This window comes from Myotis nattereri, assembly GCF_964212035.1.
Source record: "Myotis nattereri genome assembly, chromosome: 2".
NCBI lineage: Eukaryota > Metazoa > Chordata > Mammalia > Chiroptera > Vespertilionidae > Myotis > Myotis nattereri.
The window spans coordinates 8,275,490-8,303,140 of record NC_138076.1 but is presented as its reverse complement, the minus strand read 5'-3'; the positions used below and the strand labels follow the sequence as shown (position 1 = coordinate 8,303,140).

At 50.9% G+C, this 27,651-nt stretch overlaps 1 protein-coding gene across 2 annotated transcripts in view; it reads left to right on the top strand.

Annotated features, from left to right (window-relative positions):
- The window catches only part of ACSL1 (acyl-CoA synthetase long chain family member 1), a 57,479-nt gene that overhangs the window by 11,147 nt on the left and 18,681 nt on the right, over positions 1 to 27,651 (top strand). The window contains exons 2-7 of one of the 2 annotated variants that reach the window (XM_081084084.1): positions 8,000 to 8,226; positions 18,947 to 19,061; positions 22,485 to 22,549; positions 25,568 to 25,669; positions 26,104 to 26,203; positions 26,379 to 26,557. In XM_081084084.1, the coding sequence (XP_080940210.1) occupies positions 8,032 to 8,226; positions 18,947 to 19,061; positions 22,485 to 22,549; positions 25,568 to 25,669; positions 26,104 to 26,203; positions 26,379 to 26,557 (756 nt within the window). In that variant the 5' untranslated portion in view covers positions 8,000 to 8,031. Of the gene's footprint in view, positions 1 to 7,999; positions 8,227 to 18,946; positions 19,062 to 22,484; positions 22,550 to 25,567; positions 25,670 to 26,103; positions 26,204 to 26,378; positions 26,558 to 27,651 lie in introns of those variants that run through there. The other variant, XM_081084085.1, reaches the window with a different exon arrangement.

The window sequence follows — 27,651 nt, the reverse complement described above, 5'->3', positions numbered from 1 at the left end:
AGCTATTATCATAACAGGCTCTGCTTGTGTTGCCCAACAACTCCCAGCGTTGGTGTCAGCTTCTTTAACATGCAGACCTGCAGGTGCGATTAGGCTCTTCCTGTGCCGCATGCCAACCGAAAGGCCACGCTCCTTGGTCCAGGTGCGGGTGAGCAGCTGCACCTGCAGGAGCCTGGGCGCCTTGTTCTCGCAGAGGGCGGGCTCAGCCTAACCAGCAGGCCTCTGGTCCCCATCGGATGGAGCAGAGCCGGCTGCCCGAGGCCGCCTGCTGGTCCGCGCCGGCTCCCCTCGCCAGCTCCTACCAGCCACATCCTTGCCTTGTCCCAACATATGTACAGTAATCGCTTAAGAGTAGCAAATCCGTGGTTACCCGTGGAAACATCTTGTTTCTCTTCGGAATTTTCTTGAGTGGGACCCTCTCTAAGAATCAATAAAAAACGTATCCTCAGATGAGGATTGAAAAGACACACACACCCCAGGATTTGGTAACTAAATGGATATAAATGGAAAAAATAGATGAGATTGGAGGGCTAAATTTTTGAGCCTGGGAGAATGTCATGGAGCAGTGATGAGGAGGGGAGGGTGGGCAGGAAGGAAGGAATTCCATCCTCTCCCCCGGTTCTCTGGGCAAGCTGGCCAGGGCACCGCCTCACCATGGCAGTAAAATTTAGCTCCTTAGCAGTAAAAGGAACCTGGTGTCCCGCACAGGCTGCTCCGTGCTGTCTCATTAGGCGTGTCCTGACTATAATTACCATCTCCCCAAGTGGATGTCCAGGGCAGGCCCTCATGTCTGTGTTGAAGAGAGAAGCAGAAGAACCATGTGGTTGGGTTTTTTCCTCTGGAGAATGTTGGGCAGGTCCTGTCCTCAGCATTCCTTACATCTCTGAGTGCCACCCCAGCCCTCGGCATCCCTAGAGTCCTGCCTTTACCCAGCTCCTGGCTGTTCGTCTGGTTTGGAGGAGTCTCTCTTCTGACATAGAAAACTCGCTCCCAGAAGCCGAGGGCAGCCCTGGTGTCGGGCTCTGGGCTTGCGCCCTTCTTCTGGCATTTGCTGTTCCACTTCAGAAAGGTATTTGTCCACTGTTCCCTTCCCTGTGGGCAGGCGCGATTTGTTTAAAGTAATCTGCAGTCGAAGGTCTGAATGTATGTCTAAACGTCTGCTAAGAGAGGCCCCTTGTCCTTGGATGACTTGGGTTATTTGAGAAATAATGGGAAGAAGGCAAGACACTATTTTTTAAAGTTTGTCTTTAAGTATTTAAAATTTACTAAAAGTATTGCAGATGTCCCCCTCCCCCACTGTTTTCAAGGTTAAGCCATGTTGTAGCAGGTATCAGAATTTCTTGCTTTTTTAAGGCTGGAATACATCTTCCACGTGTTGTGTGTCCCTTTGTCTCTTGCTGGACCTGGTGCTCATCCTGCCTTTTATCACTGTGTCCCGTGGCTTTTGGCCGTCCTATGTGTCGCCTCCCACCTCTGTCTGGATTTGAACCACCGTGTGCCTGGGTTGTGCACTTGCCTCTCAAGGTCCCTCGGCTTTGGTTTGAGACCTGGGCTCCGTTCCTGGTTCCTGTTCTTGCGTGGAGCTGGGGCGGGACATTGAGCTTCTGGGCGCTGGTTCCTGGTCTTTGAATTGAAGGTAGTAACAACCCCACCAGGGAGGTCTCCAGTCCTAGTCTTGAGTTCTCGTAAAGGCCAGCTAACCGAATTTTACTTTTTCTAAGGCGCAGCAGTTTAGTACTAGCTGGCTAATCATTTCTGGAGGTCTGACTTTACAAAGGCAACTGTCGGATATTATTGTCAAAATCTCTTAGATACCAGTTTAAAAGGCAATAAAGCATGTGGTTTAGTGCTATGAATATGCCCCCATAGGACACGTTTTATAACTGTCCTAACATTATACAACTGTGTTCTTGTGACTTGGGAGACTTTTTCAGTGGCAGCCACATGTGTGACTTCAAAAATGCTTAGACAACTTAAGGGAAAGAGAGAGAAATGTGGAGAGAGGCCACAGAAAACTGTCCACCCTCCAAGGTGGCCTCAGCGAGGCCGGAAACCCTGTCTGAAGAAGCATGTTCAAAGAATTTGAATAAAATACTGTAGTAAGGAAATGTGAATAGGAAAAATTGGTATTGTCATGTGACTTAAATATATCTATAGCTTAATGAGTACAGAAACTATTTTACGTAGACATCTGACCATTTCATCTAATCCCTAGCAGTTTATCTGCTCAAGTTGGACACCCTATATTTGGAATCTATTTTGGTTATTTATTTGTGGCCTGTGGCCAACATGAATGGGTGAGGTATGGCCCTAATCTTCCTGGTTAAATTTGGTCTAGCCTTATCCTTGCCCTGAAAAGCATTGTGTCTCGCTCTTTCTGATAACTTTTGGGGAGATAGGCAGGGAGTGGGTTAGTGTAGACATGTTCAACTTGACTCGAGTAGTTTAATACATTGGGTTTCTGAAAACAGCATCCCTGCTCTGTTTCTCCTTAAAAAAAATATTCTTGGAAATGGACTTGGGGAGCCATAGAATCGCTGCCCTGAAAACTCAGTGGGTTGGAGGGTTACTGTTCTTGGAAGAGCTCCAGGCAGTGGGTGGGAGTCCCTAGTCCCCTGTGAATGCCTGCTCACTGTCCCTGGGGTCCCAGGTCCCCCAAGTGGCCCTGCCCTTCTCAGGCTCAGGTGAGGAGGTGGTCCCAGGGCAGCACCCTGTGTGCGTGCTCGGGAATTCCTGTCTGGGATGGGGCGGGGCAGCGGCCTCTGCTGTCCCTTCTCACTGGTGGCCTCTGGCCTCTCGGGCGTCTGCACCTCCCTCTCTCCAGGGAGAGCCGGCTGCCCTTCTGGTGCAAGGGGGGATGGCTTAAGCAAATCTAGCTCTAGGTAATTCGCCAGCCAGGGCTAAGGAGCACGGATCCGACGGGTCGGAGTGGCGCAGTGAAAGAACAGCACGCGGTCTGGCTGCCGCTCTCTTGTCCCTCCCGAGGCTGAGCTGCGCCCGGCCAGTGCAGGACAAAGGGGGCGCTTTTAGCCTCTGTAAATGGCCTATTGTGCCAGGGGAGGAGGTGGAGCAAGGAATGGCAGCCTCTTGCCAGCTTGGCTTGCTGTTTTCAGCAAAGATGTCAGGATTTCTCCATTGGCTGCCGCCGGGCCAAGGGTGCTGCTTATGTGGGTTTGTTTGAGGGCTTCATTCCAAGTGAAGTTTTCTTTCAAACCGCTGGTACTCAGCTGGGCGAAAGCTTGAGGGGCTTCAGAAGGAGACAAACACCCAAACCACCCGGTTTTTTGGTTTGTGCATGGCATGAAGAACATACAATGCTCTTGTAAGTATGAGTTTGCAGAATTGCAGGAGCTGTGTGTGTGCGTGTCCCTGTGTGTCCCTGTGTCCTTAGAGAATGATGCCCTTGTGGGTCACCTCTGGCCTGGACCACTTTTTTCCTGGTGCCCACAGAACGGTAAAAGGGGAACCTTTGTGCACAGTGGACCTGGCACCCACATGCTCAGAGGTCGGGTGAGGGGTAAAGGCTAGTGGTGACGTAAGGAGGGGAGAGTTGGGTGGATGTCAGACGCCAGTTCTGACACCGGGGACTGAGTGCTGGGAGGCCCTTGGAAGCCACCTGCTCCTGCAGGTCCTAACCTGGGTGGGCTGAAGGGGACGGTGAGCCCACATGCAAGGAAGTGTGTGGTGGTTCTTAGTGGTAAGGGCCAGCGGCCCCTCCAGAGGGTCAGAATTGTCCATGTGGAGGAAACGCACGGATTTAGGGTCAGATTGGTGTCCCGATCTTGGGAGACACCTGGGGGAAGCTTTCTAAGTCTCCAGCCTTGATCTCCCCATCATCACTTTGTATTTGGTGTTCAGCTGAGACACCGGATGCGAACGCGTTCTGAACACGAGATCGATGCTCATTATGTCATTAGCTGCCTTTCTCCAAGGCTGGGCAGCTGGGCAGCAGGCTTCCTGCTCTCGGCCCGTGCGTCTGCTTCTCGGGTCTATTTAAGGGCGGCCTGCGCGCTGCGCTCTGCACTGGCTGGGCTTCTGCCAGGTTCCCTGACCCTTGCCACGTTCCCCGTCAGTCTGTGGTTTTAGACTCCAGCTTCTTCATAGGAAATTCAAACTGAGCAAATCCTCTTTTTGTGGGTGCGGAGAGGAAGTCTCCCGTGTCCCAGCCGAGAAATACTAGCTACTGTCTGCATAAGCCTTTAAGCCAACTGAGTCGTCTTCTTAGCGACAACAGCAGGATCATCTGCCTGGGCTGTACACTTCCCGAGATGATAGCATGCAGATCTGCTTTGGAAAGAATTTTTTAAAGATTCCAACCAGAACAGCATTTGGAGTAAGAACTAATTCTGAGTTTTAACCATCGTTTGGCAAGTTCATGAGTCTTGATACTTCTTCGAGACCAATTATTGATTGAGACGATCCTAAAGCATGTTCACCTACAGCAGTGGTTCTCAACCTTGGCTGCACATTAGAATCACCTGGGAATCTTTTTAAAATCCTGATTTCTGGGCCTCATCCTCCGGAAATTCTGTTTCTTTGTTACTAATGATGAGGCCCAGAAATCAGGATTTTAAAAAGATTCCCAGGTGATTCTAATGTGCAGCCAAGGTTGGGAACCGCTGACCTACAGCATTTGAAGGCAGTTATTGTGGCTCATTTTCTTTGAATGTAGGTCTGCCTCCTATTCTAATGGCTCCAAGTTCCTTTTCCTCACAGCAGTTAAATAGATGGGGAGATTGAAAATGCTCTTGGTTCTTTCCCCGGATCTAACTGAGGTCTTGGCTTAGTCCTGCATTGCATGGGCTGAAGTTTCCTGCCCACAGCGTTAACCAGTTTGTTCGGTGTGGCTGGTTCGCCGCTGGTTACTGATTGCCAGCCAGGAGGCATGGAGGGAGCTGCAGCTTGTCTCTGTCACCAAAGATAAGCATTTAGCTGGCGTTAAGCCCTCGGCGTTACAGGTCAGTATCCAATAAACTGCTTTTGCACGAGTGCTACTGTACTTTCCTGAAGTTTTAAAAAAGCTTTCTTTCCTAGACGTTTCTAAAAATAGATGCCTTTCATTCTTAGTTTGATGCTGTCTGCCGCTTGGCTATTGCTAATGCTTACAATAGAAAAAAAAAAAAACTGCCCGTTTAGGACTGTACTTGTTTGCGAGGGAGTTATTTAATATTTTCACACGGGGATGTGATTCTGTAGAACAGGGGTGGGGAATGTCCTGCCTGAGGACCGTATAAGGCCCAAGAAATCATTGGGTCTGGCCCTGCCAAGGCCTTGGGGGTGAGTTAGTGTTTGACTATAACAGGCTAATTTTGGAGTTGACAAGTTTGTATGGCCCTCGAATGATGTTATAAATATCCAAATGGGCCTTGGCAGAAAATAGGTTCCCCACCCCTGCTGTAGAACAACCCCTGTAAATTCACACGATCTAGGTTTTATTGAAATTACTTCGGGGAAAGGCAAGGGTGTTGGGTGAGGGTGGGTGACTCCCATTCAACTTAAAGTGCTGAGGCGGATAACAAAGACAAGTGGGAGGTGGGTCGATTAGAGGGGAAGGCAGGTGTGCACGTTAACTGCAAAAGGTTGCTTTGCATTCGTAGAATTACAGTACTGCATGAAGTCTGACAGCTCAGTGCCAAGAGGACCGACTCAATTTGTCTGCTTAGCTTCAAAGTCTCCTGTAAGCATCTCCCTCAGAGAGGCCTAGCCTGATCACTGGATGTCAGTGGTGGTAACACCCATCACACCTTGTAGATATTAATTTTGTACTGTATCTCCGCCCGCCCCCCCCCTCCCCCCAGCTGGTTGGCCCACTGAGCACCCGGCCCTGTCTTTAGCGCTGTCCTCCAGCTCCTAGCGCATGCCTGGTGCACACTGGAGGCTCAGAGTAGTTTAATTCCTATGAATTCATCTAGAATAAAATGTGCTGTGAGTGTATGTTGACCGTCTGTTTCTTTCCTGGTCTGTCTTGTGTTGGTTCAACATACCACCCAACATCTGATCATTTCGGTGGCTTTTCAGAATCTGCCCATTGTCTCTTCCTATTGGGGAGCTGAGCAGAAAGAAAACAATGTCTGTTTTCAGAGCTGGCACTGGCAGTGACACTGACTGATGCCTGTCCCTGCCCATGGGTGGAGCAGTGGGGTGACTCTGCTCCCAGCTTCTCATTGGCCATCCTTCACCCTCTTCCCCTGGGAAGTCAAGTATGGATTTTGTCTGCTAGTTACCTTTAGCCCAGTGGGCAGCAGCGCAGGACCCGGCATGTGACTAATGCCCCGAGAGACCTTGGCAGGCGGGTGAGCCTCAGGCTGAGCTCCTCCACCCGGCCCCACCCCCACCCGCCGCCTTTTCTGTCTCTGCAGTGGTGTGTCACCTGCACTCAGCTGTTGGTGGCACAGATGGTGAGTGGTTTTGTAAGTACTGGTGTTTTCTCTCCAGAATTCTGACCTGAAGAAATTTGCTTATCCGTTCATTCTCTGTTGTCATGCCAGAGCTTGAAATTTCCAGTGTGTGTGTGTGTGTGTGTGTGTACATACGTGTGTGTACATATGTGCTTACACCTACACAGAGCTGTTGTAGCACAAGATTGCATGAGCTGAATGGATACATTCTATTGGCCCTTGTAGTATCAGTGGCCAGTGAAAACACTTGATTTGCTGCTACGCTGTAAAGAAAAGAATGCAGTGGTACAGACTGAAATTAAAAGAGGACTTCTATATTTGAAAAAGGAGGATTATTTTCAGTCTGTTCAAAGGAACATGGAACAGGTAGCTCACAAATACCCGAACTTTGAGCTAAAGGAACGCTTAGTGGGCTGCCAAGAAATTTTCGAGAAAACTCTTTCAGGCCACTCACTGTTACCTCCTTTCCTGTACTGCCAAGCATACTGCAGAGCAGTAATTCATCAATGACTTTCTAAGGAGAATTACTCTTCTGTACTACCTGTACTTCACACTTTTTATACTGATGTATATGTAAATTATAACATACAATTTGGGGCTTTAATATGCTTTGAGTTATTCATCTAATTTTGGCTTCTAAATTTTGTTTGTAAACTTTTATTACCTCTGTACCTTACTGTTCTGCACACAGGACTAACCACAGAGTATTGGTAGAGGAAATAATGATGCCTGCCATTCATTGAGCACTTCCTGGTGCCTCGTACCATTCTAAGTTCTATGTGAATTATTTAGTCCTTATAAAGGCCCTCCGAGATAGGTTAATATTTTCCATCTCCATTTATACATGAGGAAACTGAGGCACAGAGAGGTGAAGTCATTCGTCCCAGATCACACAGCTAATGAGCTGGGGAGGCAGGATTTGGTTCTGGAATCTGGGACCTTAAATACTACTCTATATGTTTTCTCCAATACTACGCTATAATCTCTCTCCACGTGTGTGGTGGTTGGTGTATAGTTTATGCACACTGGTTTGTTATGTTTTAGCTATACTATGCGTTGAGGAATATAAAGGAAATTATCTTATCAGAATAGCCAGCCATCGTTTCCCATGCACCTACTTCTGCTGTTGCTTTCATGGTGCAGAGGAGGGGGAGGGGAGACACACATTGACATTGGATGGGTCTGTTGATCAGTTGGGAGCTTGTTGTGGGAAAGTGGAAACCGACGGCCCTGGGTGGTTTGGGCTTGTTTGTGCCTCTTCACTCCTCCCTCCGTTCGCTGTGCTGGTGGCAGTGACTCTGTGTGATGAGGTGGAGGAGAACAGAGCATACTATTGGGGAAGAAGATGGTAACTTATGCCACTTAGCTGGGTATTTTGTGGCAGGAATTCTCTGTGCGTAAACATTTGTAAATGTGATTAATGAAAACTTGATACAGGCTGATAGAAGTAAAATGCTTCCTAACGGGATCTTTACAAAACCGGAATCACACAGCCAGGAGCGGACCTGGGCTGTGAGGCTGGGGCCATCGGGTCCGGTGTGGGCTCTGGGATCTGCAGGAGTCCTCCCTGGAATGAACATGGTGTTTTTCTCTCCCCACAGAAGTCAGCGTAGGGCACCACCGGCACGGGACGATGCAGGCCCACGAGCTGTTCCGGTATTTTCGGATGCCAGAGCTGGCTGACTTCCGACAGTATGTGCGCACGCTTCCCACCAACACGCTCATGGGCTTCGGCGCGTTCGCTGCACTCACCACTTTCTGGTACGCCACGCGGCCCAGGGCCCTGAAGCCGCCATGTGACCTCTCCATGCAGTCGGTGGAGGTGGCGGTAAGTGGACGGCTGGCCCGCCTGTGGGTTTCCCCTGCCTTTCCCCAGACGAGCCACGCCCCGTCAGACGTGATTGCTTGCGGGGCACTTTGTAAGGGAAGATGGACCCGACAAACAGAAGTTTGCCGATAATTGTAAATGGAGGTGGAGGCCAGAGTGTCGGGCAGAGGGACCGATGAGGTAGTGTTGGCTAGGGGTCTGCCCATTGTCACGCAGGGGCTCGTTCTAGAAGTCCCCGAGCCTCTCCCCCGCGCTGGCCCTGCGGTCGCCCCAAGATTCTGCGACAGGAAGGACAGGCCGAGCCCCAGCTCTCCAGGCCTTATGTTCCAGCAGAGAAGAGGGTTGTCAAACGCATGTCAGACTGAAGGATTTCGCTTGTGCTGTATCTGAAAGTTAGAACACATCCCCCAGCCATTGAAAGGGACTCTGGGATTTCAAATAGAACTTGCCAGAATAACGTGGCCACAGAGCTACGTCAGGACGCTGGGGGCGCCTGGGGTTGCGCTGCTGAGTGCCATGGCTGCATATCCCTCGGGCAACGAAAGGTCATGCTGTCATTGTTAGGAAAATACACCGGAGCAGAGCGTGCCCTCGTAATGCAACGCGGGCTGAATGGTGGGATGGCCGAGGAGAACGAAATGCCTCCCTGTCCTTCCCAGGCTCTGCTCCTGCCTCCGCCTCTGAACCTTCCCCTGGTCAGTAGAAACGTGAGGGGACCGGAGCCGCGTGCTCGGCGGGTGACTCTTGCCCTGCTCTCTGCGCTGTCCCTTCCTTTCCTGCCCCACTCCGAGTGCATTTCGTGCGCGTTGCTTTCGACTTATATGAAAAACAGTGTTGTAAAACGCCAGTTGCCTCACTCCCGCTCTCAGATGTAGGTGAAAGGCCTCCCTCCCGGAGGGCAGGCATGTCGGGGAGGGAGAGTGAGCCCTCCTAAATATAGCTTCTTGGTACTTAGAAGATTTTAGTTCTTTTAGACAATTTCTTGGATTCATTAATGTGAAACTCTTAAAAGGTATAAAAGATACGCCAGTTTTATTCATGTCAAATGTAAAAATAGAAGGAGTGAACTGCTGAGGAAAGGTGGCTTTAAGATACTTTATGCCTGTGTAGAAGGTCAGCTTCATATTTCACCTCAGCTAATCACCTACCAATGATGAGTAGAATCTAGTATTTTCTAAAAGATGCGAGTGAGGGTTGGGGAATTCTTTCTCTCCCGGCAGAGGACCTGATGTCTCCTAGCAGCATTGCCCTCACTATGAGAAGAGGACTTGGCAAGTGCGGATTCAAGATATTTATAATTTAGCCCGGCCGGCATGGCTCAGTGGCTGAGCGTTGACCTACAAACCAGGAGGTCAAGGTTAATTCCGGGTCAGGGCACATGCCTGGGGTGTGGGCTCGATCCCCAGTGGGGATCTCATCATTGATGTTTCTATCTTTCTCTCCCTCTCGATTTCTCTCTGAAATCAATAAAAATATATTTTTAAAAAAGATGTTTATAATTTAGCAGTAGCTAAAAAGTGCCTAATTCTTATTTCTTGTATGAGAAATTGTGGAGACACTTACAATGTGATTTTTAAGTTCCAGCTTAGCATGAAGTCACTGAGTCTTACTAAAATACTCATACATTTTCTCTGTAGACCAGTTTAGAACTACAGATAAGCACAAAGAAAATTAGAATCTGTAATTTCACTACCTGGCATATAGGCTTCCTGATTTTTCTTAGAAATGGATTTAGCTCAGATTTTCAGAATTTGTAGGTCTTGGGTTTGCAAAATTTGCTTTGCATTTCTAAAAGAAGATCTTAAAGTTTTGGATTTGAGATTAGCCTTGGGTGATACTTAGTAATTATAAATGCTTGTCTAGAGCGCACTCATCATACGGACTTCTGTGGCAGAAAGAGGAACTTAATTCATCCCATTAAGTATTAATCAGGAGCTTGTGTATCTGGCAGGGGCTGGTCGCCCGATGAAAATGTTGTCGCTTCGCTCCTGCTTGGAAAACAAGCGAGCACCCGGTGCCAGTCCCCACGCTCACCCCACTTCCCATTCCACATCCGCGGTTTTCACCCTCCTCTCCCCATAAACTCTACTGGATATTAAAATGAGGAGAATCTGCTCTTTTTGGTTTGGCTGCATCTCATCCCTGCCCACACTGGCTGTTTCTCAGCTACACTCTTTTAAAGCCGCAGCACTGAGGTCTTCTATAAGTCACAGCTTGTGAAATTTCCTTTCACAAATCTGGCTCGTAAAGAGGACGTTAGCGCTCACGCTCTGCACCTGTGCAGGAAGGCGATAAAGACATAAACGGTAGAATGGACAGGGAAGCTGGTGCTAGCAACAGAATCCAGTGTCTTTTTTTTTTTAATAGATTTTTATTGATTTCAGAGAGGAAGGGAGAGGGAGAGAGAGAAACATCAATGATGAGAGAGAATCATTGATCGGCTGCCTTCTGCACACCCCCCACTAGGGATCGAGCCCGCAACCCGGGCATGTGCCCTGACTGGGAATCAAATCGTGACCTCCTGGTTCCTAGGTCAACACTCAGCCACTGAGCCACACCAGCCGGGCAACCCAATGTCTTTTTTAAATTTGTGAGCGTGGTCTGCTCAGCATCCTGTTTGGAGAGCTGTGTCCCGCCTTCACTGGCAGCTCCCCAGCCTGCAGCAGGGAGGTGAGGGCCGGTCTTTCCCCGGTCAGGGAAGGAGTCCGTCTTGCGAAGGGAGTTTGCTTCTGCTGCTGCATGACTTTGAGCAGACGCTAGAAGCAAATTTTTATATGTGTGTCTGTCTGTTTTTCCCCTCAATCACTTTCCCAAGTGATCATGGGAATGTCCCAGTTGTCGCTGGTCTCGGTCTGTTCTCTGGGATTGTGGTCCCCCTGCCCCCCGGTGAAGAAGACCTTCACTGGAGTGATGGAAACCATGAGGGACTGGTCAGGGCACAGACCACGGCACGGCGGCTGCAGTAGGGACCTAGGAGAGCATGTTGGAGCGGGAAGGGACCAGGGGCAGAAAGATGTGGCCGAGGCCGGACCGCTGCTCTGCTGGGACCAGGCAGCCTTGGGCAAGTGCTCCCGCCTTTCCTGACCTTCAGGGCCCTCATCTGGGAGACGGGGGCCGGTGCCTTCCCTCCAGCGCGTTGGTAAGAGGACCGTGTGGAGATACGCAGAGGGTCCCTGGCCCGCAGTAAGTGTTCAGTACATGCCAGTTTCTTCCGTAAAGGTCTCCTCGTTCCACCCGCACATTGTGCACATGAGAAAACAGCCGTCCAAGCAGGCGGAGTTGTACCGGCCAGTCCGTGGCGGGTGCACAGCTCAGTCGTGCTGCCTTCATTACAGTGAAGGTATGTGTTGTACCTGTGGCTGGAGGGGGCGATAACTAAGGGCAAGAAGGAAACTTAAATTTGAGGGGTCACTGGCTAGAGCTCTTGGTCCTAGGAGCAGGCTCTTCTGAAAATGGATGCGCAGGGAAATGAGTCTGAAGGTGGTGATGGAAATGAGAGGAGGAAAGGGGGCAGGTTAGGTCAGAAGTGGGGTCTGGGATTCTGCACACAGTGGGACATCCATCAGAAGCTCTCAGGAATGGGAGTGAGGACCGGGGGGGGCGGGGCGGGGGGGACACACAGCTGTCCAACCGGGCGCAGCAGCCAGAGCTGATCCCGCGAGCTTCTGCCTTCTCCTCATCCTACACCCTCAACAAGGCGGGCCGGGGACCGGGGGACTGCAGAGAGGGTATTTAGAGGGGGTTTTGCTCAGATGTGTTATTCTGGGAGTGTGCAGCCATCAGCACTTTATACCGGTGGGTAACTTTTGCACCTTTTCTAAAACCGTGGGCTTTTTAATAACTATGAAAACCTGGCTAACTTACTTTTTCTTACTAAACTCACATTATAGGAAACAACTGGGTTTCCACGTGTTGTTGGACTTGTCCACAAACTTTAAAGCGACTAGTGTTTTCGAATGCGGTAGTAGAGGGTTCGCTGGCCATGGGAAGCGGCCTTGGGTGGATGGGCGATGAGGGGACGGGTGGGCAGTACAGGGAACTGGGGGAGGAGTTTCTGAGCTGGGTGCCATGACCAGGCCACAGGAGTACCAAGTAGCTGTCTTCAGGAATTCCAAGCAGGGAAGGGGATTGTTTTAGAAAAAAACATCCTGGGTTCCTTTTACCAGGAAGAAAAGCCGCAGGTCACTGTATGGGGATACGGTGATACGGTGACGCGGGCCTGAAAGCACATGTCACTCTGTAGAAATGATGCCACTTCCCGGCTTCATCCAGCAGGGAGCATGTGGGCCGTAATGTGGGCTGGAAGGCTGGTTTGTTTTTTTGTTAATCCTCCCCCCCCCCCCAGGATATTTTTCCATTGATTTTTAGAGAGAGTAAAAGAGAGAGAAGCATCAATGTGAGAGAAATATATCGATTGGTTGCCTCCTGCACGAGCCCTGACCAGGGCCAGGGTTGGGGAGGAGCCTGCAACCAAGTACGTGCCCTTGACCGGAATTGAACCTGGGACCCTTCAGTCCCCAGGCCGACGCTCTATCCACTGAGCCAAACCGGCTAGGGCTGTAATGCTTACTTAAGTTTAAAAATAGCCTCCCCGAAGCAGGTTCAACATGCGCCAAGTGGAAAATGACGGACGTAGGCATTCCCAGCCTCTGGACACAGATCCCGGGTCACACCAGCCTCTCACAGGCCGCAAAGCGCCGCGCTGGGCTCTGGCCCTGCAGCCTTCGCTTCAGGAGCGAGGGACGCCTCACACATTCTGAATGGCAGGTGTATGGAGGGGCCCGGGCCGGCTCGTGGTGCTGGGACAGTGGGGAGGGGGGGGGGTTAGCAGAATTTGGACTTTGTGGCTCTAAACTTTCTCCCCTTTCACAGGGTGGGGGTACTGTGTTCCCTTCTGAGGGTGGTTGAGACTGAGGTGTGTGTAGCAGCGTAGAACCAGTTTGTTAATACTGCCAGCCTCCCCATCCCTAAGGGAATCCTCTGATGGGGACAGCGGGAGCTGGAGAATGCAAAGTGCAAAGGCTCGGCTTTGGGGAAGGCATCGAGCAACCAGCCACCCCGGCAGGCAGCGGTGGTCGGGGCCTGGCTCTCAAAGACGAGAGGACCAGTGCGTGGCCGTTTGAGCCTGCTTGTGAAGCGCAGACAAGTCTCCTAACTTACCAGGCGGCCGAGGAGCTGGGCTTGAAGCTCGGCTCCCCCACGTTTTGGATGTTGGAGGCAAGACAGCCCCCCCTCGGTCTGTTTTCTCCTCTGCAGATTGGCTGGCCTGCAGCAGGCGCCCAGTAAACACGCACTCGCCTGCCCCTCTCCTGCTCAGATGGCAACGCCGGCGGCATCGTCATGTGATGGTCCTGCCCTCTCTGTGCTCGCTTGGGTGCAAGGGATCGCGGGAAGTGAGCTGGTTAGATGCTGACCGGAAGTAGTGGATCTGAGGGTTCAGGGCTCCCTTGTGGCCTTTACGGCTCAGCATATGGGGAGTCTAGGTATGCTTTTCCTGTCCTGCCCACGGTCATTCAGAAAGTGTGGAGTGGGGGGGGTCACTGTGGGCTGGCCCTTCAAGGCCCTAGTGTGACCTTTCGGAGATCTGGTGCTGCTGGGATGAGAACTGGGGGCCAGAGGCCTCGCTGCAGGGTCCTTGGATGGAAAAAGAGGTGTGTGCCTGTCTGTAGAGCAGCGGTTCTCAAGGGGGTTGAACGACCCTTTCACAGGGGTCGCCTAAGACCATCGGAAAACACATACATAATTACATACTGTTTTTGTAATTAATCACTATACTTTAATTATGTTCAATGTGTAACAGTGAAAATACATCCTGCATATCAGATATTTACATGACGATTCTTAACAGTAGCAACATTACAGTTATGAAGTAGCAACGAAAATAATTTATGGTTGGGGGTCACCACAACATGAGGAGCTGTATTAAAGGGGTGCGGCATTAGGAAGGTTGAGAACCACTGCTGTAGAGAGAAGGAGGTGGTGGTGGTGGTCTGCGCCATGAGCACCGTCTGGAATGTAAGTGCTGGAGGAGTCTGTTCACATGGAGGATACTGGAAAGAGAGAAGAATGAGTCATCTTTACTCCCTGGGACTGTGGTTCTACCTGCTGCTTCCATCGCCCCTCCCTCCCCCCGCCAGATGGATTTAACATTAAAATCCAGCCAAGTCTTCAACAGTCCCTTTAGAAGTTACCGAGTTCTCCTCCTCCTCCTCGGCTCTCTCTTCCTTCCCCTCCTACCTGTGTCCCTGTGACCCTGTGTCCCTTCCTCTTCCTCTTCCTCTTCCTGCCCTGCCCCCACCCCTCTCCATAGAGGGAAGAGCAGGCTAAGGAGAGGGGTAGTTGTGGCCTGTACGTAGATGTCCATTTTCTAGATGTGGTTTGCTTTTGCATTTCAATGTGGGGGTGGCCCCAAATGCCTCTGACCATCAAGTGCTCCTTGTGCCAGATGCTGGCTATGGTTCTAGTCTGGGAACCACTGACACTCATGTTTACTGAGGCCCTGCCCTTGCTGCCCCCAAGGGGAGTCTGAACTTGCACTTCCTAACCCAGCTCACATGGGGAGCCTCTGGTTTGACAGGTGGGGGTTTCACTCACCATCTTTTTTCTTTAACAAAGCTGGGAAATTATATGGCCACAATGAAGAAGTGCACAGCAGAAGAAATAAAAGGCCCACAACCCTCCCTGACTCACAGTCTTACTGATTTCTGAACATCTGATTGGGGTTATCTGCTTTGTTCACCCTGTTTCTTGAGCAAAACTGACACCCCCATCCCCACCCCCAATCTGCAGATTATATCAGAAGTCCAGAAGGCCAAATTTGAAGGTTTTATTTATTTAAGTGGGCAGTCCTAAAAATAGGCACACATGCTTGGATAACCCAAGAATTAAATCCCCAGCTTTTGAAATGGCTCGATTTCTGTGGCGCAAGCAGATGTTTTGAGTCCAGTTGCTACAAACGTGCTCCCCGGCGCTCAGCTCCAGTCCCTCGCCCCTTGTGGGTGTGGCCAAGGTCCTGACACCATGTTTGCATGCAGCCTTTCGCTCGGGAAGCATGGCCACATGCGTGCGCATCGAAAATGGATCTTTACGGGAACGTGGTCATTTCCAGAGCAACACATTTCAAAGCACAAACGGCGCTGCTTGGTCTCCGCCACGCCTAATTCATCCCGTCTCTTCTCGTGAAATCACGGGCGTGCCACACAGTCAAGCGGCAATGCGGCCTTTCCCCCTCTTCCCCTAGGCCTAAAATTGGCACAGAGCCCATGTACTGCTTCATCCTCAAACATCAGCTAATTCTTCTAATTGCTAACGAGAATAATAAGAAATTCCTTGTCCCCAGGGTATGTTGTTGGGAGGATCACTGTACCTGGGATATAATGAACTCCTTTAACTTCGGTTTGACTGTTTCACCTCCACGTTTCCCAAAGTCCTGAGGGTTATATGCCACCAAAAAATGAACCCAACCGAAGACTTCTTCAGCCAGAAGTCTGTTATCAAATTATACTCTACAGCAGGGATTCCCAAAATGAACTTGGGGAAGTTGACCTGTCTTGAAGGATTATGGTCACCACATATCGAAAGCTAAGCTTAATCTCTTTTCTCAAACCCACCCCCAGGTCCCAGTCTTCTGTTTTTGATAAAATGGAAGCACTGTCTTCTCAGTCCTCCAACTCTCCCTTCTTTTCTCCGCATACAGTTCCTGCGCCCACCTTCTCCCCGTTCCCACGTGCGGCAGCCCTAGACCAGGCCCGTGGCTGTGGATGTCCCCAGTCTCTCCCCTCCTCCTGCTCTCGGCGCCCTGCTCACGCTCCTTGTGGATTTCTCTCTCACGCATCACCCATCGTCACCACTTCCCCGCGGGACCTTCAGGCCTCCAGGCGGTGGTCCTCCCACTTGCACGTGGATTTGGGATTTCTCGGGGCGGGGCTTGCTGAGCGACCTTCAGGCCTCCAGGCGGTGGTCCTCCCACTTGCACGTGGATTTGGGATTTGGGGGAGGGGGGCTTGCTGAGCCACAGCCCCAGAGCTGCTCATTCGGGGGACCTGGCGAAGGGCTAGTGACATGCTTTTCTTACAAGGGCAGTGCGTCGCCCTGGTCATCCTTTGAGGCCTCGGCTCCAGGGCGAGCCGGGCTCCAGACTCCAGGCTGCCCTGGTCTATTCACTCCGACTTCCTCCCTGCTCTTGGGCTCAGCCGGTGCTCATTGGAGCCCCTCAGGTCACGTAAGGATACGCATCAGGCTCCTCCAGAGCGAGCTCTGTGTCTTAGCCCCTGATTCTCATCTTCGCGGTAACAGGTGTGGGCACGACTCAGCAGAGGGCCTGGGGGGAGTGAGGGGGCCTGGGCTTTGTAGACAAAACACTGAGCAGCGTCAGCAGCCCTCCCTGTGGAGGCCAGGCTGCCTGTGCCTCCAGGCCCCGGTGCAGGCAGCTCGGCCAGGAGGCCTTTGTTCACGGCAGAGGCTTTTCACACCTCTTCCTCCTCCTAGCCTTTTCTTCTTCCCATCCTCTGGCATTTAATTCCCCATCTCTTTTCTCTTCCTACGTAGTCACGATGCCCTGCGTCTTTTGGTGGCTTCCCGGGTTGAAGAGGTTTCTGAATCTTCTTACTACAAAGCCACAAAATTGCTTCTGAATTTTTTTTTTAAATATATTTTATTGATTTTTTACAGAGAGGAAGGGAGAGAGATAGAGAGCTAGAAACATCGATGAGAGAGAAACATCGATCAGCTGCCTCCCGCACATCTCCTACTGGGGATGTGCCCGCAACCCAGGTACATGCCCTTGACCGGAATCGATCCTGGGACCCTTCAGTCCGCAAGCCGACGCTCCATCCACTGAGCCAAACCGGTTTCGGCTGAATTTTAATCTGAATATTGTTTATAGCAAAGTCATTGGCTAAGAAGGACCGTTATTGTAGTTAGGGCATGTTACAGGGTGTCTGAGTAATAGTCGACATACTCATATTTTACAGGAAACAGGAAAGTTGTAGTTTAACTGAAAATAACCCTGGACATGGACACATGGTATCCCCATTTTACAGAAGGGAAAACAGACTTAGCGATTAAGCAACAATGACGCATGATTGTATTTCCATCTTTATGCACACGGAGAATAACTGCTTTGCTTTCTAAAGTAGCGTGTTGTAGTTACTAACTATATTTGGCACTGTGGCTACAGGTATGAGAAAGTTTCTGCCAAGTTAGAGAAGAGTGTGTGAAGATAGGAATATATGAGTAGGTGATATTAACTCCAGAAAATTATTAGCAGTTTCAGTTTTAAATACACATAGGTAGCGCTTAGTGGAAACTAAAAGAAGGTATATAAATGTAAAAACATAGAAAAAAGTCTGGAAGGGACTCACCACACTGGTAATAGGGGCTAGTCATTTTTTTCCTTGGTGTTATTCAAAAATTTTTCACTATTGTAAATAACAACTTGGAGGGGAGGAAAGAGAGCGTGTGGGAGGAGGCGAGAAGAATTATAATTAAAAAACAACAAAAGCCCAGTTGGTGTGGCTCAGTGGTTGAACGTCGACCTATGTACCCGGAGGTCACGGTTCCATTCCCGGTCAGGGCACATGCCCGGGTTATGGGTTCAACCCCCAGTAGGGGGCGTGCAGGAGGCAGCCGGTCAATGATTCTCTCTCATCATTGATGTTTCTATTTCTCTCCCTCTCCCTTCCTCTCTGAGATCAACTAAAAACTATGCTTTTTAAAAAACACAACAAGAAAAGGAATCCACCCAAACATGCCTGGCCTTCGTTACCTTAGGGAGGGTCTCCACATGGCTCTTCCCACCAGCTCTGCCTGCACAGCCGGACTGCTCTACGAGACCCAGGCCTGTGCCTCTTCTTCGCGAAGCCTTTCCTGTCTCCTTTCTTCACACCTCAGGCCAGCAGCGACTTCTCCCACGTTCGAGCAGTCCTTTCTCGTGGTGCCAGAAGTCCTGGTACCGTCTGTCTGATTCCCTAAGACAGTGTTTCCTGATATCCCTAACTAAGGCAGTGTTTCCTGATCATTGGCAACTGTGAAGGCCCCTTCCTGAAGTTAAAAGGAATTACAGGCTCTGGCATCACAGTAGCTGACCTTTGACTCCTCAGTCTCGAAGGCCTGCTTGGCGTTCCTATGGGTACCTGGACCCCTTGCAGTGTCTGAGGTCCCGAGGGCGCAGCAGCTCACAGGGTGAGAACAGCTGCCCCTTAGGATGACTGGGCTACGGGTCAGGAGTCTGCTGGGCAGGTGTGCTCACTGAGCCAGCGGGGGAAGACAGCGCAGAGAAGGGCGCACCGCGGCACCAGCTCTGCGTAGCTGTGAGTGCGCACGACACGCATGCACAGACGTGTCTGCACATCCTGCGTCTTGTAGCCAATGATCGTAACTGGCAGATGCTCTGAGAAACCGAAGTTCCCAGCCAATTACAGTGCAGTTGGCAAAGGGAAACAGTGGAAATGATCGCAAAGAGCATCTGGTCAGCTGGACCTCAATTAAAAAATAAAGACTGTAGATAACGTGTGGACGCGAAACTGAACGGCAGGTCGTTTCCCTAAGAGCCGACACAGGAGGGGTCCCCTGCCGCCCCTCAGTTCATTCACTCAGCAAACACCGCCTGCTCACGGGGCAGCCGCTCCCCAGGGCCCGGGGGTCAGGGCGGGCACGTGAGGCTGTTCCCTTTAGTGCTTTCTTCTCGCGTGCTCGCTCACCTGTCTGTCTTCCTCCGCAGGGCAGTGATGGCGCTCGGAGATCCACGCTCCTGGACAGTGACGAGCCCATGGCGTATTTCTATGACGACGTCAGAACCGTGTACGAAGGTTTCCAGAGGGGCATCCAGGTGTCGAGTAAGCACTGCTGAGTTTACGTGCTGGCGCTTAAGGATTCCACTCAGGAGTGGCCTTGCTTCGCGTCCCCCAGGCCTCCCCTCCTCCCAGAACCCCTCCGGAGTGAGTCCCTGCGCCCCCTGGCCCCTCCGCACGGCCCCTGTGGCAGCAGAGCAGGCTCCCCGGTGAAACGTGCTCGCACGTCGTGTATTGTATAGTCACACGCACATTAGCTCATTATGGGCCGACTTCTCCGCAGTCACGAGACCTGCCTACCTGGGTCCGGCCCAGTATTTTTCAAAGCTCTCAGTCAGGAGAAGCATATTTTAAGAAATAAATGCTGACGTCCCCAGGAAGCAGTGTTTCATCGGGGGCCCTGGGGACGTGGAGCGTCCCTCAGTTACCAACGGAGCGGCAGAGACCCATGTCCCGCACCTGCCCTCCCTTCCAGCCCTCTTCCCGGCTCCTCACGGGGCACGTCCCCTCCCCACCCATCGCACAGCCTGTTCTTCCTACCCCAGCCCAGGGCACTTGACATATTCTTACTAATCCTCTAAATTCAGGTGGCATCTCTCCTTTTCTCTAACACCTTCCTGGGCTATCATCTTCCATCCCCTTCGGTCGAGGGCGGTGTCACCCTCCTCCTCCCAGCATCCGCACCTGTGTTACCCGCCTCCTTCCGTCCCGTCAGCGCTGCTCCGTGACCAGGGCAGCCGCCTCTTCTCTCGGCACCGACACAGCCCGGCACACATAGCCCTCTTTTGCTTTAGTCTCTTCACTTTTGCTCGATCCCGGTTCCGCTCTCGGAATGGTCCTCGGGGCCCACGCTTCATTGAAATCTCTTGGCGGTTGGACCGTGATCTCCTCACGGTCACGGACTGTGGTGCCGTTGCCCTCCGTCCCCCACATGCTGCTGGTGACCTGTGCGCGAGCGGGGCCGTTGGCTTTTACTGGACCCTGGCAAGCGGGACTCTGGGTTCACTGTGTCGCCCCAGTGTTCCTGCAGCACATTCATTAAGCCCCACTATAAAGGGAAAGCAAACGTACTCCTAGATATTGAATTTACAAATTTCTTCAGAGTTAGTATCAGGGTAAGGGTTTGTCTACGAGAATAAATAGAAGGTAGATCAGCCTAGCATAAGGGGACATGAAAAAAAAATATGTATGCCTGTGTGTGTGTGTGTTATTTACCACTACCACAAAGCACATATGTGTGTAAATATACATACATTGTTTCCGCTGTTAGCAGAGGATGGGATTCATCTAGGACAGCCGTGGGCGAACTACGGCCCGCGGGCCGGATCCGGCCCGTTTGAAATGAATAAAACTATTGAAAAAAAAAGACTGTACCCTTTTATGTAATGATGTTTACTTTGAATTTATATTAGTTCACACAAACACTCCATCCATGCTTTTGTTCCGGCCCTCCGGTCCAGTTTAAGAACCCAATGTGGCCCTCGAGTCAAAAAGTTTGCCTACCCCTGGTCTAGGAGGATGGGGACTTACGTCATACTTCTGAGTGTGCCCTGATGTTAAGACAAGTCACGTAACTTTTGGGGCTCACTTTCTCTACTGGGAAAATGAAGGACTGACATGAATGATTCGGAGAAGTTGAAGAAAAGTAAGCTCAGTGTTTTTAGCCCATACTGATTGAAGGCGTGGCTTTATAGGTTATTTTACTCTTATTTCTTTCCCCAGAGGAGCTTTTGATTCCAGCTTTGATTTCCCGAGGCTACCCTAAGATTGCCCTTCCGTAGGAGAGCGTGACCAGAGCTAGATCATTGGAGTTTGCTGAATGACGGCAGAGCCAGCCGGGAGCTTTTAGACCTGGTGTTTCAAAGCTGTGCTGGGGCACGGTTTGCCAAGATCGCGTTCCCTGTGTCAGTGCTTCCCAGCCCCAGCTGCGCTTCAGGGTCAATGGGGGGAGGGGGAGGCTTTTGAAAAATACTAAGGCCCAGGCCCCATCCCTGTCCGATTACGTCAGGAAAGTTGCCAGCAGGGCCTGGGTATAGTATGGATTTTAAGTTCCCCAGCTGAGCCTGGGGCTAACTACGCTGTTCTAGAGCTAGAGTCCCCAAACTTTTCCTGTGAGGGGCCAGATAGTAAATGTTTTGGGGTTTGGGGCCATCTGGTCTCTTTTCAACGATTCAGCTGCAGCTTTAGATAATACGTAAGGGAATGAGTGAGGCTGCGTTCCAAAAAGTGTTTACAAGAGCAGGTGGCAGGCCTGATTGGCCCGGGCTGTAGGTGGCCCACCCCTTTTCTTGAGGAATAAAGACATATTATTTCTTATGGCCAGTGTATTTTCTTTTCCATCTGAAAACATCATCTGGTGGAGCTGAGCCGGTCTTTTTATTCTTGGAGATGACGACATACAACGTTTATTAGTTTTACGTATACAACACAGTGATTCCCTCACATAGTTACAGACTTTGCTTGTGATGGCGACTTTTAAGATCTGCTCTCTTAGCAGTTCTCGAACACACAGTACAGCTTGGTTAACCAGGCTCTGTGCATTACCCCCGGGACTCGCTTACTGACCCCTGGCAGCCGGGCCTTTATTGCAGCCCCTGAGGATTGAAGAGGCTCTGAGAACAAGGCCCCTTGGCACTCTCTCCTGCGTTGGTCAGGACGGCCTGAGTCCTCACGACGGGATTCTGGAACCCACACGTGCACCCCACTTCTCAGGGCCCCAGAGGGGACCGTGCTCTGCTTTTCCTCCCCCTTCCTCCAGGTCCCCACCCCAAACATGAACCCCTCAGCTGGCTCAAACACAGAATGGTGAAGCCAGATGTCTTAGGTCTCAAAGCGGAAGTGTAAGATGCCGCGGTCAGAGGGGAGATGACAGAGCTTCCGACTTCATTCCATGCCACGGGAAAGGGGCTGTGCAGGCCCAGCTCACACCGCTGGTGGCACAGCCTGGTTTCCTCAGGACACGTTCCTGTGTGCGGTCCGCTCTGACCGTCCGAATGGCAGCTTGTTCCCGGGTGAATTAGCCTTTCCTTCAACAGCTACAGCTGAGCTTAAAGTTCGCTTGGATCCACCTGTAGAAAGGAACATGTGTAATTCCAAATGTTAGTGACTTGGATTATATTAGTGAGCTAGCCTTTAGCGTGAATAATTAACATAAGTAATATGGGTCTTTCTTTCTGCTTATTAGGTACCTAAGTGGGAATCGGGACACATCCTGATATTTCCTAACTTTTGCATATGCCTTCTCTCCTCTCATTTCCTCCCCTCCTGCCCCATTTAAGAAACAAAATAGAAATAAGTAAACAAGCAAAAAAATCAAATCAAACCAACACCCAGGGAGAGTTGTTTCCCATCTGAACTCATTATTTCTAATCTGAGGACCACTAGAGTCTGCCGGAGACTGTGTAGAATGAGGTGAATACAACTTGAGATGTTGATGCGTGTGACACCCATTGCTTTCTCCTTTTGCAGATAATGGCCCTTGCTTGGGCTCTCGGAAGCCAGACCAGCCCTATGAATGGCTTTCCTACAAGCAGGTGAGTTTTCTGGCTCTGTGGGCGCCTTGCCCAGCTGTAGTGGTTCAGTTTGTGGGTTCTGAGAGCCATCGAATGTTCGGGCAGGAAGATCCCTGCAGAACGTATGTGCCTGACTAGCTCAGAGCTTTAGGATAAACATGCAGCATCCGGATGGGGAAGTCTGACACAAAGATTTGGGGAAAACTAGTGAAGTGATTTAGCTCTGGGTTCAAAGTACTTTATCTTTTTTATTTATTGATTGAGAGGGAGGGAGGGAGAGAGAGACATCAATTTGTTGTTCCCCTTATTGATGTATTCATTGGTTGATTCCTCTATGTGCCCTGACCGGAGATGGTACCCGCAACCTTGGTGTATCAGGATGACGCTCCAACCAACTGAGCTATCCGGCCAGGCCTTAAGCTCTTTATTTTGGAACCAATGTGGGTGCATTGTGGAGTAGAGTATAATTTTGAAGATAAAATTATAGAAATGTGTTGAAGCAGGTGGCTCCCCCCAGACCCGTGTTGGGGTAGGACTGCTCCTCTCTGCCGTGAGAGGTTCTAGAAGAGTTGAGAAGCCCCATATAAGTAGCCCTCAATTTGTAGATGAGGAAGACGGGTCCCAGAAAGGGATAGGCTCGCCCCTGGTCCCAGCTGGTTAGTGGCAGAAGCAGGGCCAGAAGTGGGGTCCGTGCCATCTAGTGTGGGGCTCAGCAGTGCGTCCTGGCAGCGTGGGACCCCTGCGACATGTAACCCCAGGGCCACCATCAACAGCCGCACAGGGACACACCTGTGTTCATCATGAAAACCAAGGACGCTGGGGTCTGGCAGTTCTCACTCTTGTCCCTCCCGTGTGGCTGGGTCAGCAGTCGTTTGTGAGTGGCAGGTAGCAGAGCAGGAGGACACTGACTGTAGCTGTAGTTTTATGATTCCGGTGAGTCCACACGCCCGTGCTTCTCCGTGGTCCCAGGGGAGCCTGCGGACCCACAGGAGCAGCTGGCAGTGGTGGCCTGGCTGCCTTTGTCCCCAGCGCAGCTGCCAGGAAGTGCTCCCTGCTCCAGGGGCAGGGTCTCCCGGCCTCCGTGAGCACACGCAGGCTTCCTCCTTCCAGGCTTTGTGTGGACGTGTGGTTCGCAGTTGCTGTCGTCCGGGGTGTGTATGTGGAGGGGTTGTCATTAGGAGCCACGGAGCCAGCTCAGGAGCCAAGCTTCAGGTCTCCCAACACCAGCGCACGCGTCCTTCCCTTCCCTCGCCTGAGGGTCATCGGCTTCCGAGGCTTTGCCTGGGTATCTGGAGCGAGAGGTCAAAGAGGCGAGAACGGTGGCACGCCTGGGTTGTAGGCGTGACTGGATGGATTTTGCTGTTTTGTTTGCCTTCCCAAAGCCAAATAATAGTGTTCAAATAGTAGTTTTCAGATCCCTCCTTTTTGCATGTGGTTCACAGACAGTGTCTGTGTGTTGCACATGCATCATTGCATGATGGTCTCAGGCCTCACAGCATCCTCAGGTGCTTTCTGGATTACCTGTGTCGCGTTACCCACAGCGGTATTTTCCCACATGACTTCTCTCGTGTGTCGGCGGGAAGCGAGAACTCCCCATTGCAGGCTGGGTTTTTCTGACACTGGACTCACCTGACACCAACTTTGGGTTTGTACATTCCCATTTGTTTTTTTTTTCACTACCTGGGGGCTCTGACCTTTGGGGGCAGCAACCCCTTTTGAAGAAAAGTACGGTCCCTCTTTCTAGAGACAGAAAGTCACGCCTGTTATCCCAGGGAGCTCTGTAAACACTGCAGGCACGTCCAGGCTCCCGTCCCTCAGTGCCAGCCATGGTTGTGAAACAGCCACGGGGTGTGCTGGTGATGAGCATCCTGGTGTCACCCTCTGCCACTCACCAGTGTCGCTCTCATCCCACGGCAGAGCCACGATGGCCCTATGGGCAGAGCCAATCAGGTTCTGGGTACAGTAGGTGTGCTTGACCTCTGACAGGTGTGGGCATGAGCTCAGGGCGCTCCTGAGAAGAAAGGAAAGAATTCCAATTTTAAAGATTTTAAAAGCTTTTTTAAGTTAATTTGGGCAGGAATGGGGAGAAGATGGGGCAAGTATATAGTCCTGCCTCATTTTTATAAATCTACCTATTTTTACTTGGTTGTAATAATAGTATGCATTTTTGTGTATTTTTACTTAGGATTGTTGCACATATTCTATGTTTGGTGTGGTTTCCGTAATTGTAATATGTATGCGCTGTGTGGCATTTCCCAGAGATGTGCATCGGTACTTAACCCAGCCGTGGCTTTCGGCCCCTGCAGTTTGGTGACTTTTCAGGGATGGGGAACGTCCAGCCAGCAGGCTGTACAGGCCCGCGGAACCATTTGGTCTGGCCCTGCCAAGACCAGAGGATTAGTAAATTAAATGTTTGACCAAATACAGCAGGCTAATTTTTAAGTTGATAATTTTGTATGGTTCACAAATTATGTTATAAATATCCAAATGGCTGTTGGCAGAAAAAGGGTTTGCCACCCCTGCAGGTAATTTTGAAATACATGTCTTTGTACATAAACATTTATAAGCCTTCTTTTACGATTGAATTATTTCCTAAGAATAAAGTCTCAAGAATGGAATTGGAGAGCCCAATGAGAAGAACTTCCTTATTTTTTAAAAAGATCTTCCCCAAACTTGCTGTTTCTGTCTTGATACCAGATGACAAGTTTTGGCTGCTTTGCTGCTCTTTATAAATACAAAAAAAAAAAAAAAAAATTCGGCATCCCTGTATGTCTTTTATAATTTGATGGGAGTTTGTAAAACTGGAGTCTGAATGGGCCTGGGTGAGAAGCCCTGCCCGCAGCTGCAGCCGTCGCTCTGCAGGAGGGCCCGTGAGGTCAGAGCTCTCAGGAGTGAGTCCTGGTGAGGAGGCCCGTGTTGTTCAGAATGTGTCCCCGACGGTGCCGTCTGCTCGCACCTTCTCTGTGTGGTGCTGCTCCGCTGTCCGAGCTCCGTTCCTGGCATCCGTCTGAGCTGTCGCTGGTTCTCCTCCCGCTCCAGGTGGAGGAGATGTCGGAGTGCGTGGGCTCGGCGCTGATCCAGAAGGGCTTCAAGGCTGCCCCGGACCAGTACATCGGCATCTTTGCCCAGAACAGACCGGAGGTAATGCCCGGCTTGCCCTGCCCACAGCCAGCCTTCCGGTGCCCACTCCCTGGGGGACCTCCAGGCCAGCCAGTGGCTCACTGACCTCCTTTCTGCTTTTAATCCTGCAGTCCCCGCTCTTGGGACCTCCTTGCCTTTCTGTCCATCTGTCCAAATTGTGCTGCTCTTGCAAGGGGCAGCTCAGTTACCTCCCCGGAAAGGTGGCCCTCAGGGCTCTGAGTCACTGGCTTGTCTGGTTAATTATCTTTCACACTTGCCTCAGCTCTCCCAGCACATTGCACCTCCTTTTAAGCAGGGTCTAGTATTTGGTCCTCACTATGAATCCCTCGGGGCCTGGCGTGGCGTAGTAGATGCACTTTAGAGCTAGTGTGGTCTCCGTGGAGGGTTCCCTGATGACATGTCGTGTTCTCTCCCCGCCCTTACCGTTTGTTTAGTGGGTGATCATTGAGCAGGGATGCTTTGCTTTCTCCATGGTGGTCGTCCCCCTCTACGACACCCTGGGAACCGAAGCCATCACTTACATCGTCAACAAAGGTACGTTGTGGTCTTTGGGCGGACACTGGCCTCATTGTTAGATTCAGTGGTTTACATTGGCCTATATTTGATTTGAAAGGGGTTTTATATTTAAATGTCCATCTACCTTTTAAAAAATTATACAGTCAAGCTCATTTTCCAGAGCATCTTGCTCATTGTACCTCTTGTTCTCCAGCTGAACTCTCCCTGGTTTTTGTGGACAAGCCAGAGAAGGCCATCCTGTTGTTGGAAGGTGTAGAAAATAAGCTGACCCCAGGCCTTAAAGTCGTGGTCCTCATGGACTCCTATGGCAGCGATCTGGTAGAACGCGGCAAGAAGTGCGGGGTGGAGATCACCAGCATGAAGGCCATGGAGGTGAGTCCTGCCTGCATTTCTGCAGGGATCCCAGGGTCATCTGGGCGCAGGTGTGGCATCCAGTGGGCCACACCGGCTCAGCGCTGGCTGGCGGCCTCAGCCAGGAGCGATACGGAGCAGAAACTCCTGTCCCGAGTGAAAGAGAATTCCACGTGCACACCCAGAGCCACTGTCCCACGTACAGCTTCCTCTCCTCCGGCGAGGTGCAGGGCTCACCCCTTTGTCCCAGAGCCCGGCACGCCGCGCCCGTGAAGGCGGGAACGTGACGCTCACTTGCAGGCGGGGACTGAGCTTGGTGCCTCTTTAGGCTTTGGTGCCTTTCACTCTCTGATTTGTGTCTAAAACGGAGCCAGGCCTGGACATCCGCCTCCTTATTCTTTTTCCCGAATTGCTTTTGTAGAGGCCTGGTGAGTTTCCAGCAGGGATGTTGGATTTGGTTTATTTTCACACTAAATTTCTTCAGATTCACATTCATCACAACGTTAAAGGTAACCATTCTGGGAAAATGAGTGCGGCTCACACTGAAATTGCCTGTTTGGCATCAGCTCACGTGAGAAGCTGATTCTCCCTTTTGGCTCAGAAATTAGAGTTCAATCCCAAGTTGCAGGCAGGAGGAGGACCTTGTGTGTACACATCATAGCAAGTAATAGTCTGAGTAGAGTCAGCAGTTCCCTTTCTGAAAACCTTATGTGCTTTCCTGGATCTGTTATAAATAGGGTTTAAAATTTATGTATGGCTTTCTATAAAGCATCAAGGCTATATTAAATAGGATCTATCAACCCTTTCCTGCGGAACTTCAACGTCAGAGAGAAACTGTCATTTGTTGTAACAGAGCCTCCTGCCTCACTCACAGACACACACACTCACACTCACACATCACACACTCACACATCACACACAGACACACATCACACATCACACTCACAGACACACATACTCACACACACACACACACCACATATTTACACAGTACTCTCACAGACACACACATCACATACAGGCACACATACACACATCACATACATGGTACCCACACATTCACGGACACACACATTACACTCACCGACACACTCACACTCATACATCACACACAG